The 14,012-nt window shown below is 38.9% G+C and overlaps 1 protein-coding gene across 2 annotated transcripts in view; it reads right to left on the bottom strand.

The window, feature by feature from the left end:
* Positions 1-4,285, bottom strand: part of IPO7 (importin 7) — a 47,841-nt gene extending 43,556 nt beyond the window's left edge. For both annotated transcript variants that reach the window (XM_067749946.1, XM_067749945.1), the window contains exon 1: positions 4,041-4,285. In XM_067749946.1, coding sequence (XP_067606047.1) covers positions 4,041-4,124 — 84 coding nt within the window. In that variant the 5' untranslated portion in view covers positions 4,125-4,285. The remainder of the gene's footprint in view (positions 1-4,040) is intronic.
* Between the last annotated feature and the right edge of the window lie 9,727 nt (positions 4,286-14,012).

Below are 14,012 nucleotides of genomic sequence, written 5' to 3' on the forward strand. Positions count from 1 at the left end.
CCGCAATGAGAAGCCTGCAGACCGCAACGAAAAGTAGCCCGTGCTCGCCGCAACTAGAGAAAGCCTGCATGCAGCAACAAAGACCCAACTCAGCCAAAAATAAATAAATAAATATATTTAAAAAGAAAAACAAAAAAAATTTCTATTATTCAAGTTATTTCTCTTTGCACTCAACAAACATTTACTATAGAGAACCTATAATGTGGCAGGCACTGTGTTTATAAGAGTGCCAATTTTCATGCTGCAATAGTGCTATCTACTAGTGAGCTCACTGTCCAAATAATATGTACTTGTGTTCTTTCTCCATCAGTGCTGATCATCTGCCACTGAGATGAACAACTACAAAGTTAGCAGACTGAGGTAGGAAATGAAATGTATTGCATGTCGGATTGGTTAATCAATTGGCACTTAAACAGTAATTCAAATAATCTGGAGAGAACTTAGTAGTTGCCAAACACTTTCCTAAAATTTTTACATTCATCATCTCACTCAACCCACACAACACAATGACATACCATACTAACATAAGGAAAATGATGGTTAGAGGTTAAGTAACTTTAACACCTCACAGCTAGTGCAGAAATCTTTATAGTTTAAAAAAAAAAAATGAAAATGTTTTTCTTCAGTCTTTGAGGCAAAGCTTGTTATACAAACATATTTCAAATTGGGACATGAGAGAGAACAATGGGTTCCAAATTACAGCAGAGGTTCAAAAAAAATCAAAATTCATAACACACTACAGAGTAAGTGGGGAATACTAAAACAGATTTATCTTGAAAATATCTGCCAAAAAGAGTGTCCTTACTGTGGTCTTTAACAGTCTTATGGAACTTTATCTATATGTAACATAAAAAACATATAAACAGGGACTTCCCTGGTGGTACAGTGATTAAGAATCCGCCTGCCAATGCAGGGGACACGGGTTCCAGCCCTGGTCTGGGAAGATACCACATGCCGCGGACCAACTAAGCCTGTGTGCCACAACTACTGAGCCTGCACTCTAGAGCCCGCAAGCCACAACTACTGAAGGTCGTACGCCTAGAGCCCGTGCTCTGCAGCAAGAGAAGCCACCGCAATGAGAAGACCGTGCACAATGACGAAGAGCAGCTCCCGTTCTCCGCAACTAGAGAAAGCCCGAGCGCAGCAACGAAGACCCAACGCAGCTAAAAATAAACAAAATAAATAAATAAAATTAAAAAAGAAAAAAAGCACCCTTAAAATCCTTGAAGTGGAGGTGGTATAAGACATCTAAAGCCTATACTGTTCTCTATTATAACAGGAAGTCAGTAAAGCCTACCATTAACAAAGAATTGCAGTAACAAAACACAGTAATTCCTGACCTCATGAAACTCAAAAATTATACTGGGGAAACAATAAGTAAAATACATATGATAAATAAGTGACACAGAGAAAAATAAACAAGTGAAGGGAGACAGGGAGCATGGTAGTCAGGCCACTCCTTAGGGATACGGAGACAGTTGAACAGTGATAGAAGTTTCTGGGAGACAACTGAGTAAAAGGGGTTCCAAGCAGATGGAACAGTTAAGTGCAATAGCTGAGACAAAGGCACTTTTCGTTTTGTTTTTAAACCATCTGCACTCTAATACTTGGATAACATTTACAATTTTTATAGAGTTAGTGATTACTTCACTTAGCTGAAGAGATCTATTCAAATGGCAATGATCTTTTTCTTTTAGCTAAATGAACCAAAATGTAGCTTCAGTTGAATGAGACATCATGGACTGATTGGTTCACCCTATTTTATCTAAAGCAAGAAGAGCTTGCCAAAAATAAAATGCAACTTCCTCCTTCTTACTACAGTAAAGCTTCTTCAAGACTTATCTGGGATCTATTTCCTAAATCAAGGTTCTGCCACAAGAAAGTCAAAGCAAAAAGTATTCAAATGGAAGCACTTCATTAAAATGGAATCAAGATTAGAAATGAGAATAAATATTCTAATTAATAGAAAAGTTGTCTTAGGAAAATTACTAAAAAATCTAGGTGTAATGACAAAGAAATTTGCAAAATGTAAACATTTAACCATCACAGAAATACAGGCCAGATATCAAATTTTTTGAAAGAAAAGATAAGCAGTGTTCACTACTCCAGAGTATTTTAAAACCCTAACAGCAGCTTAAGGGTTAAGTAATAAATGCTTTGAATACTATTTTGATTTATCTTCTAAAAACTAGCTTGTGAAATACTTACCCCAGGTCTCTACCACAAGATGTTAGTACATACAACTGAATATTCAATAACCTGATTGAGGAATAAATGAATTTCTAATTTGCAGAAAGTATCATTTACCCAATTTTTCTACAAGGGAACCAATTCTTTCAAATAACAATTTTTAAAATTAATAATTACACACAAGTATTTTAGTCAAAATAATGTGCTTTTAGGGCAAAGTCATGGTAGAAATCACTATGACTAAACTTTTAGTGTGTCTAGGTTTACATATGCATTAGCACATCATCAACAAAATAATGTTCATCTTAACCTGTGTCTATCACAAAACAAATCAAAATAAAAAGCAATCCACAACTCCCTCTATGGTTTAGTAATGGTTCAAAGTGGGAATTTCTTTCAACTCACTATTTTATATCCAAAAATAATCTATCCTCCTCCCAAGGTGTCTTCGAGCCTAAGAATTTCAGCATCATTTTTGGCAAGATCTAATGGTCTTATTCACATATAAAATAGATTTAACTTTTCATTTTTAAATAATTTTACACTTAATTTGTCTATATTCCGTGGGCGGTCTTAAAATTTAAGTTCCTAGAGGCCAGGAATCTCTAAAACAGCATTGTACACTGAAGATGTTCAATTATCAGTACTCCTGGAAGTCAATATAAATAATGTTTTTAAATAATTTACCCACCAGCTAAGAAGAGCATAAACTAACTGAATTTCTATTTTAACGAGGGACTTCTCTTTATGTAAAAAAAAAAAAAAGTACACTAAACGTCACTAAAGCTGGGCAAATTCATAGGAAGGCATAGGAAGTGACAGCGATCCTTTAAAGAAGCCTTTAAAATACTCACTAAAATATAAGTTACAGAAATTTAGAAACAAAGAATGAAACTGAAAAAAGTACAATAAAATACCCACATAATAAGGCTCTTTTCCAAAGGGTGGTCTCCTCCAAAAATATGGGTAAAAAAGAAACCAACGCTCAGAGAGTTGACATGGAGCTTGGCACGTTTCAAGGCACTCTGTCTTACATCGTCTCCCTTGACTGTCACAGCAAACCCTGTGGCCTAATTTTATGAATGGGAAAACTAAGCGTCGAAAGGTTAAGAGACTTGCCCAAGGTCAGTCAAGAAATTAGTGGTACAGCTCTAATTAGAAGGGTGCACTTCACCTGACACCTTGCACTAAATCGCGCTGCCTCCCCGACCGAGGCGTTAACAGAGTAGAAGAGCAGTGAATCAGACTCCCATGGGTATCCCGCACTCCCCGCACCCTGCCTAAGAAGCGGGGGCTCGCCTCTGAAAGCTGTCCCTAGCAGCTCAGCCGGAGAAGAGAAAGTTGTGCAGGTCACCGATCAGCCCAGGGAAGTGACAAGCTGACAGGCACAGCCCCCAGTGGGACTAGCTCTGCATTCCCAGGAGCCCCTCAGAATCCGGCGCCAGCGGGACTGCTACCGGAAACGTCTGAAAAACCTCCCGGTGACTTTCGCCCCCTCCTGGGCGCGAGGAACGAGCTGGGAATGAGCCAGAGGGCGGCCGGCCACCCGAGCCAGCCATGTGTCCAGCCCGTCACGCCCGCCTCGCCCTAGCCGGCTCCTCATGCCTCGACCGCAGCCAGAGGCCCAGCTCAGGATCCAACGCAAAGGCTGCCTTGGCCGCCGCCGCCACCACCGCCGCAGCAGCCTGAGGGCCCCGGCGTGGCACTCGCCGTCAGGTCCCCGCCCCACGGCTCCAGTTGGGCCCCTCAGCGACGCCGTCCCCGCCTCTGGCCAGACCCGGAGGGCTCGGCCTGCCACAGTCCGCCCGCCCGCCCGCCCGCCGTCGCCGCCGCCAGCCCAGCGTCCTTACTTCATTGAGCTGGCGCTCCGCGGCCTCACGCAGGGCTGGGTCCATGGTGCCCCGCAAGGCCTCGATAATGGTGTTGGGGTCCATCGCAGGGCGGACGCAGTCAAACCCGGAGCTCGGGTGCTACTGGGCCAGGAATAGCGCCCCTCACTGCGCACATGGACCCGCCGCGCTCCGCAGCGGCAACCGGCGCGAAAGGAAAGAGAAGCGCTAAGGCCCCGGATAGAACCTCTTCTCTTCGGCGTGGAGGCGGGAGATGCTCCGGCCACTTCCTGTCGGCGCTCCCGTGGAGCACTTTGGGAGATGTAGTCCACTTGGGCAGTCCGCAGCCCACGTGGCCCTGAGCTGTCGCTCCTACAAGACAAGACCTGTTCTTCAGAAAGAGAAAAATGTTCAAACTTCACAGAAAGAAAATTAAAACAATCAGTTACACATAGATTCCACATAATAATATACCTTTGGTAACCATAAGGTAAGGCTGATGCAATGTGTGATGCTAGTAGCTGTGTAATTGAAGGAAGCCTTTTGAAAAGCAATTTGAGATGTGTTACTAAATGCCATAAAAATGTTTATAATCTATGACCCAACTAATCCCATTTATGACACTTTATCCTAAGGAAATAACATAAAGGGTTAAATGACCTTTATGTGTAAAAGGTGTTTATCACATTACATATTTATAATCAAATACTAAAATTATGGGGTTTTTGGTTTGTTTGGTTTTTTTGTTTGTTTTTTGAGTATCCAAATTTTGGCACAGATCGCCTCTAAATGCAGAATAAAAGTATAATCCCTATTAAAATCCACCTTCTTTAAACAGGCAAACATTTTCAGAAAGGTTAAATTAACTTGCCCAAGGTCACTTAGTAAGAGGTTTGCCTAGGATTTCAAACCAAGGATGTTTCTGTTTTCAAAGTTTTCATTCTCTCCAATGAATCACTCTGCCTCTCAAAAGAAATGTGGAACCGTAGGGGAATGGTTAAGCAAATTACAGGAATCCAGTCTATTAAATTTTTCACAGTCACCAAAAATTACAAATGTAACAACACTAAAATATTTATATATAGATACAGCTTTGTTACATAGACAAAAACTGGGAAACAAGGCTGGCAAATGAAAGTAACTGATTTTCTAGCATGGTGAGATTTTCAGTAATTTCCTTTCATACCTGTTATTGTTGTAATAAAGTTATGTAAATGTATTTACTTAAAATGAATTATAAGCCTTCAAATACAATTTGTTAAAAGATCACTTATTGTTTTTACTTTACAAAAAGGAAAAAGGGAGACACAAAAGGCTTTCCCTGGAATAGTGGGCTTTGCAATATTAATCTCTTATGTGCCAGCCACTGTGCCTGGAAGTGAGGTATAATTATTCCTGATTTACCAATGAAGACTCCAGGGCTTAGATTGTGAAAGGTCATAAGGTTTTCATAATATAACCTGTAAGATATATCATTGTATTGATACAATCTGTTTAAGAATTTCATCTCCCTATTCCATCCCTCAAATGAAAGGGCCTTGAAAATAAAGATTATGTTTTAATTCACTTTTGAATCTTCACCTCCTATCACAGAGCTTGAATATCTACTAGGAGTTCAATAAATATTTTAGTGAATAAATGAAGAAAGGAATGAGTGAACTAGTAATGACTTTTAGTTGTCAGTGGCTGAGCCAGAATTGAAACCTCAGTCTTCATGATTCCAAAGCCAGTCCTCTTTGCATTACTACATAGCTATTTTAGACTCCAGCATTGACTTGTACATAATGGAATTGTGAAAATTACAGCATAACACAATGTATGTAAAAGCACTTGACACAAAGAAGGTGCTCCAAAAATGTTAATTCCCTGTGCCTGAAACTGAAATGGTGAAGGAGTGTTGGGGGAAATATGGTTTTTAAGCTATAGTGCTGGGAACTGGGAGCCGGCAAGGTTTGCAGGTCTATAGCTGGAGTGGGGGCCTGTGTCTCATGCTTCAAAGAGAGTATAGCTCATAGGGTACTAGACCCTGTCTAGGGAGCCAGAGTTCCTTTATCCATACAAGGAGCTTGGCTCCACGACCCTTCAGTTTACTTGGCAGAGTGATTAGCACACCCAAATAATTTGTAGGGTTTTTTTTATTTTTAGCTAGTAACACACAAAATGTGACTTATATGACTGGAAATTTAGATGTCAGCTCCTCCAGGGCAGGGACCATATCTATCTATCTCTTTGTGGCAGACAAAGAAATGAGTGTCTGTTTGGAACTCCCTGGTGGTGCAGTAGTTAGGGCTCTGTGCTTCCACTGCAGGGAGCCCAGGTTCAATCCCTGGTTAGGGAACTAAAATCCTGCATTCAGCATGGTGCGGCGTGGCCAAAAAAAAAAAAGAAAAGAAATGAGTGTGTGCTCAATAAATAAGTGTGTGAAGATTAAAAGAAAAAGCACCATGTTAGGGCTTCCCTGGTGGCGCAGTGGTTGAGCGTCCGCCTGCCGATGCAGGGGACACGGGTTCGTGCCCCGGTCCGGGAGGATCCCACATGCCACGGAGCGGCTGGTCCCGTGAGCCATGGCCGCTGAGCCTGCGCGTCCGGAGCCTGTGCTCCGCAACGGGAGAGGCCACAACGGTGAGAGGCCAGCGTACAGCAAAAAAAAAAAAAAAAAAAAAAAAATGAGGAAATAATTCCATACCAGGCTCCCAAAATTATTCTGAGAATCCAATGAGGTTGGAAAGTGCTTTGTAATTATAAAGCTCAGTACAAACATAAATTGTTACTGGTATTAAGGAAAGGACCGAGGAGAAAGGAAGGTAAGAGGGCAAGGAAGGAAAGTTAAAGAAAGTGAAGAAATGGGGACTTTGTGCAGAGCATCTTTCCCAGCAGTAAGTGTGCACTTTCAACAGTTTGGTACATAGATGTCCTTATAAAGCTTAGTATATGCAAGGAAAGGTAAAAGACAACCTTGTATTGATACTGTCACATGAAGACCATTTTATTGCATTTCTTTTAAGTACACTGACCTACACAAAATTGAAGTTTATGACCTAAACCATATAAAAATTTTTAAAGATCAACTTCATCAAGGTATAATTTACATAAAATTCAATGAGTTTTCACAAAGTTATACACCCATGTAACACCACCATAATCGACATATAGATTCTAGCCATTAGCCCTTCCCAGTCACCTCTTACATGCTCAGCCCTATGACACATATGCTTTCTATTCCTGTCAGACTTGCCTTTCCTAGAGTTTCATATAAATGGAAGCATTCAGTAAGCACTTTTTATGTCTGGCTTTTTTTTTTTTTCCACTCACTGTAGCACTTCTGAGATTATTTCTACGATGTTGAGTACATCAGGTCATCCTTGTTGCTAAATGGCAGTCCATTGACTGGACGTACAACAATTATCCATTCATCTGTGGCCCTCTGAGTCATTTCCAGTTTTTGCCTATTGTGAATAAAGCTGATATGTACATTTGTTTACAAATCTTTGTGTGGATATATGTTTTCATATCTCTGGTAAATAGCTAAGAATGGAAAGGCTGGTTTGCATTGTAAGTGTATATGTAACTTTATAAGATACTGCCGAACGATTTCTAAAATTGGTTGTACAATTTTACATTCCCACCAGCCATCATGGACATTTCATTGTTCCACATCTTCATCAACAGTTTGAATTCTCAGTCTTTTCAAGTGTGTCTAGGGACTTCCCTTTTGGTCCAGTGGGTAAGACTCCATGCTCCCAATGCAGGGGACTGGGTTTGATCCAGGGAACTAGATCCCGCAGGCTGCAGCTAAGACCTGGCACAGCCAAATAAATAAAAATAATAATTTTAGTCTATCTAGTGCAGTGGATGTGTAATGGTATGTACAAGATGCATTTCTCTGATGAGTTAATAATGTTGAGCATCTTTTCATGTGCTACTATATCTATTTGTATCACCTTTTGAAAAGTAACAGTTTTGCCTGTCTTTTTTTTTTTTTGGTCATGCCACGTGGCTTTTGGGATCTTAGTTCCCCGACCAGGGATTGAACCACCAGGCCACAGCAGTGAAAGCGCCGAAAGCACCAGGGAATTCCCTGTTTTGCCTGGTTTTTTTGTTTTGTTTTGTTTTTAATATTTATTCAGTTATTTATTTGGCTGTGCCAGGTCTTAGCTGTGGCACTTGGGATCTTCGTTGCCACACGTGGGATCTTTAGTTGTAGCATGCAGGACCTAGTTCTCTGACCAGGGATCGAACCCGGTCCTCCTGCACTAGGAGCTCCAAATCTTAACCACTGGACCCTCAGGGAAGTTCCTTGACTGTTTTTAAAATTGGGTTGTTGCCTTACTGCTCTTGGGTTGTAAGATACTCTGGGTACAATTCTTTCTGTCAAATTTCTGTTTTGTGAATATTTTCTTTCGGTTTGTGTCTTAATTTTTTTAACTGATCTTTCAAAAAACGATTTTCTATTTTGATAAAGTCCAATTTATCAATTGTTTCTTTCATAACTGTGCTTTTTGTGTTCTATGTAAGAAATCTTTCTCACCTTAAGATTGTAAAGATTTTCTCTTATGTTTTCTCCTAGAAATTTTACAGTTTTAGCATTTATGTTTTGGTTTATGATTCAATGTGAATTAATTCTTTGTGTGTATGGTGTGAGGTAAGCATTGAAGTTAATTGTTTCTGCATATGGATATCCAGTTAGTACAGTGCAGTTGGTTAAAAAGCTTACCCTTTGACCATTGACTTACTTGGCCACTTTGTTGAAAAATCAGTTGCCCAAATACATATGTGAAGATCTATGTTTAAATTATCTATTCTGTTCCATTGATCTATTTATCTGTCCCTATGCCAATATCACAATGTCTTGAGTCTTTTTTTTTTTTTTGAGAAGAATTGTAAAGTCTTTTTTTATTGTCTCTGCTGAGAGGCGTCTACCATCTGTTAATCTGGATATTTGTGCTTCCAGTATTTTGCTTTTTTTTAAATTTAAATCACTTAATTACCAAAAAAAAAAAATTATAGTCTATGTCTATGAACATTTCCAGACTGATAACTGGGAATTTTCAGTTGTGCTTGTAAGTTTCTTAAATAATGCCAACTGACATGACATCACTAACTTTGATGCCCTATTATTCTTATTTTCTGCTTTAAACAACTGTAACCATTACCTTTTAAATAACCTGAGTCAAGTAACTTAACTGCACCCGATTACAATTACACTCTCAAACTGGGCAAAAGTTTTGTTTAGCTGTTCATACCAACATTTCCTCTACCTTTCCCCTTCCCTACAACCCCTGTGTGAATTCTTTTTTTTTTGTGGAAGTGCAAAGTTCTGTTTACCTTGAGTCCCACCCCCAAAGGCCTGTCCTTCAGAGTCACAAAGACAGAGCCCTAGAACTGATATGTAAGAACTGTAACTTATGTTATATGAATTCCATTGAAACAGACATACAAAACAGTCTACAGGGTGTCCATAAAGCTGGAAACATAGGTAAATATATATAATGCAATTGAAGATATTTTCAAAGTGTAAAATACACACACACACACACACACACACACACACACACACACACACACAATGCTTCCAGACTTTATGTAGAATGGAAATCAAGTTCCGCATACCTGGAATCCTGTTAAGTGTCACCCAGAAATGTTCATCAGGAGAGTGGGTGTCCTTCGACCACCCAAGTAAATCAATGGCCTTCTGGTCCTGGAGAACAAAATTAGCAAATTCTCTTGTAAGGGCTACATAGGTGGAGCCAAAGTAAATGATGAGATTATGGAGAGGAGACATTTTTCTTATCCAAGTCCACAGCATGAAGGAAAACAATTGGTACTTCTGCTCCAAGTGCATAAATCTGGTTCTTCTGATAATATGAGGTGGAGGCAGCACCCCTGGGGTGACGTTTTTCCCTTTAAATCCTCTTATATACTGAATGATCTCCCTGTTGGTTTTCAGGGGGAAATCTTTTTTTTTTTTTTTAATATATAGGAGGTTCTTATTAGTCATCAATTTTATCCACATCAGTGTATACATGTCAATACCAGTCGCCCAATTCATCCCACCCCCACCCCCACCCCCCCACGGCTTTCCACCCTTGGTGTCCATACATTTGTTCGCTACATCTGTGTCTCAATTTCTGCCCTGCAAACCGGTTCATCTGTACCATTTTTCTAGGTTCCACATATATGCGTTAATAAACGATATTTGTTTTTCGCTTTCTGACTTACTTCACTCTGTATGACAGTCTCTACATCCATCCACGTCTCAACAAATGACCCAATTTCATTCCTTTTTATGGCTGAGTAATATTCCATTCTATATATGTACCACATCTCCTTTATCCACTCATCTGTCGATGGGCATTTAGGTTGCTTCCATGTCCTGGCTATTGTAAATAGTGCTGCAATGAACATTGGGGTGCACGTGTCTTTTTGAATTGTGGTTTTCTCTGGGTATACGCCCAGTAGTGGGATTGCTGGATCATATGGTAATTCTATTTTTAGATTTTTAAGGAAGCTCCATACTGTTCTCCATAGTGGCTTTATCAGTTTACATTCCCACCAACAGTGAAAGAGGGTTCCCTTTGCTCCACACCCTCTCCAGCATTTACTGTTTGTAGATTTTCTGATGACGCCCATTCTAACTGGTGTGAGGTGGTACCTCATTGTAGTTTTGATTTGCATTTCTCTAATAATTACTGATGTTGAGCAGCTTTTCATGTGCTTCTTGGCCATCTGTATGTCTTCTTTGGAGAAATGTCTATTTAGGTCTTCTGCCCATTTTTGTATTGGGTCGTTTGTTTCTTTAATATTGAGCTACATGAGCTGTTTATATATTTTGGAGATTCATCCTTTGTCCGTTGATTCGTTTGCAAATATTTTCTCCCGTTCTGAGGGTTGTCTTTTCATCTTGTTTATGGTTTCCTTTGCTGTGCAAAAGTTTTGGAGTTTCATTAGGTCCCATTTGTTTATTTTTGTTTTTATTTCCATTACTCTAGGAGGTGGGTCAAAAAGGTCTTGCTGTGATTTATGTCAAAGAGTGTTCTTCCTGTGTTTTCCTCTAAGAGTTTTATAGTGTCCGGTCTTACATTTAGGTCTCTAATCCATTTTGAGTTTATTTTTGTGTGTGGTGTTAGGGAGTGTTCTAATTTCATTCTTTTACATGTAGCTGTCCAGTTTTCCACCACCACTTATTGAAGAGACTGTCTTTTTCCATTGTATATCCTTGCCTCCTTTGTCATAGATTAGTTGACTATAGGTGCGTGGGTTTACCTCTGGGCTTTCTATCTTGTTCCGTTGACCTATCTTTCTGTTTTTGTGCCATTACCATATTGTCTGGATTACTGTAGCTTTGTAGTATAGTCTGAAGTCAGGGAGTCTGATTCCTCCAGCTCTGTTTTTTTCCCTCAAGACTGCTTTGGATATTCGGGGTCTTTTGTGTCTCCATACAAATTTTAAGATTTTTTGTTCTAGCTCCGTAAAAAATGCCATAGGTAATTTGATAGGGATTGCATTGGATCTGTAGATTGCTTTGGGTAGTATAGTTATTTTCACAATATTGATTCTTCCAATCCAAGAACATGGTATATCTCTCCATCTGTTTGTATCATCTTTAATTTGTTTCATCAGTGTCTTATAGTTTTCTGCATACAGGTCTTTTGTCTCCCTAGGTAGGTTATTCCTAGGTATTTTATTCTTTTTTTGCAGTGGTAAATGGGAGTGTTTCCTTAATTTCTCTTTCAGATTTTTCATCACTAATGTATAGGAATTCAAGAGATTTTTGTGCACTAATTTTGTATCCTGCAACCTTACCAAATTCATTGATTAGCTCTAGTAGTTTTCTGGTGGCACATTTAGGATTCTCTATGTATAGTATCATGTCATCTGCACACAGTGACAGTTTTACTTCTTCTTTTCCAATTTGTATTCCTTTTATTTCTTTTTCTTCTCTGATTGCCAAGGCTAGGACTTCCAAAACTATGTTGAATAATAGTGGTGAGAGTGGACATCCTTGTCTTGTTCCTGATCTTAGAGGAAATGCTTTCAGTATTTCACCATTGAGAATGATGTTTGCTGTGGGTTTGTCATATATGGCCTTTATTATGTTGAGGTAGGTTCCCTCTATGCCCACTTTCTGCAGAGTTTTTTATCATAAATGGATGTTGAATTTTGTCAAAAGCTCTTTCTGCATTTATTGAGATGATCATATGGTTTTTATTCTACAATTTGTTAGTATGATGTATCACATTGATTGATTTGTGTATATTGAAGAATCTTTGCATCCCTGGGATAAATCCCACTTGATCATGGTGTATGATCCTTTTAATGTGTTGTTGGATTCTGTTTGCTAATATCTTGTTGAGGATTTTTGCATCGATATTCATCAGTGATATTGGTCTGTAATTTTCTTTTTTTGTAATATCTCTGTCTGGGTTTGGTATCAGGGTGATGGTGGCCTCGTAGAATGAGTCTGGGAGTGTTCCTTCCTCTGCAATTTTTTGGAAGAGTTTGAGAAGGATGGGTGTTAGCTCTTCTCTAAATGTTTGATAGAGTTCACCTGTGAAGCCATCTGGTCCTGGACTTTTGATTTTTGGAAGATTTTTAATCACAGTTTCAATTTCATTACTTGTGATTTGTCTGTTCATATTTTGTATTTCTTCCTGGTTCAGCCTTGGAAGGTTATACATTTCCAAGAATTTGTCCATTTCTTCCAGGTTGTCCATTTTATTGGCATAGAGTTGCTTGTAGTAGTCTCTTAGGATGCTTTGTATTTCTGTGGTGTCTGTTGTAACTTCTCCTTTTTCTTTTCTAATTTTATTGATTGGAGTCCTCTCCCTCTTTTGCTTCATGAGTCTGGCAAACAGTTTATCAATTTTGTTTAACTTCGGAAAGAATCAGCTTTTAGTTTTATTGATTTTGCTATTGTTTTCTTTGTTTCTATTTCAGTTATTTCTGCTCTGATCTTTATGGTTTCTTTCCTTCTGCTGACTTTGGGTTTTGTTTGTTGTTCTTTCTCTAGTTCCTTTAGGTGTAAGGTTAGTTTATTTATTTGAGATTTTTCTTGTTTCTTGAGGTAGGATTTTATTCCTATAAAATTCCCTCTTAGAACTGCTTTTGCTGCATCCCATAGGTTTTGGATCGTCTTGTTTTCATTGTCATTTGTCTCTTGGTATTTTTTGATTTCCTCTTTGATTTCTTCAGTGATCTCTTGATTATTTAGTAACGTAGTGTTTAGCCTCCATGTGTTTGTATTTTTTACGTTTTTTCCCCTGTAATTAATTTCTAATCTCATAGCGTTGTGGTCAGAAATGATGCTTCGTATGATTTCAATTTTCTTAAATTTACTGAGGCTTAATTTGTGACCCAGGATGTGATCTATCCTGGAGAATGTTCTGTGTGCACCTGAGAAGAAAGTGTAATCTACTGTTTTTGGAATGTCCTATAAATATCAGTTAAATCTATCTGGTCTATTGTGTCATTTAAAGCTTCTGCTTTCTTATTTATTTTCATTTTGGATGATCTGTCCATTGGTGTAAGTGAGGTGTTAAAGCTCCCGACTATTATTGTGTTACTGTCGATTTCCTCTTTTATAGCTGTTAGCAGTTGCCTTATGTATTGAGGTGCTCCTATGTTGGGTGCATATATATTTATAATTGTTATATCTTCTTCTTGGATTGATCCCTTGATCATTATGTATTGTCCTTCCTTGTCTCTTGTAACGTTCTTTATTTTGAAATCTATTTTATCTGATATGAGAATTGCTACTCCAGCTTTCTTTTGATTTCCATTTGCATGGAATATCTTTTTCCATCCCCTCACTTTCAATCTGTATGTGTCCCTAGGTCTGAAGTGGGTCTCCTGTAGACAGCATATATATGGGTCTTGTTTTTGTATCCATTCAGGAAACCTGTGTCTTTTGGTTGGAGCATTTAATCCATTCACGTTTAAGGTAATTATCGATATGTATGTTCCTATGACCATTTTCTTAATTGTTTTGGGTTT

Source organism: Pseudorca crassidens, chromosome 9, assembly GCF_039906515.1.
Source record: "Pseudorca crassidens isolate mPseCra1 chromosome 9, mPseCra1.hap1, whole genome shotgun sequence".
Classification (NCBI taxonomy): Eukaryota; Metazoa; Chordata; class Mammalia; order Artiodactyla; family Delphinidae; genus Pseudorca; species Pseudorca crassidens.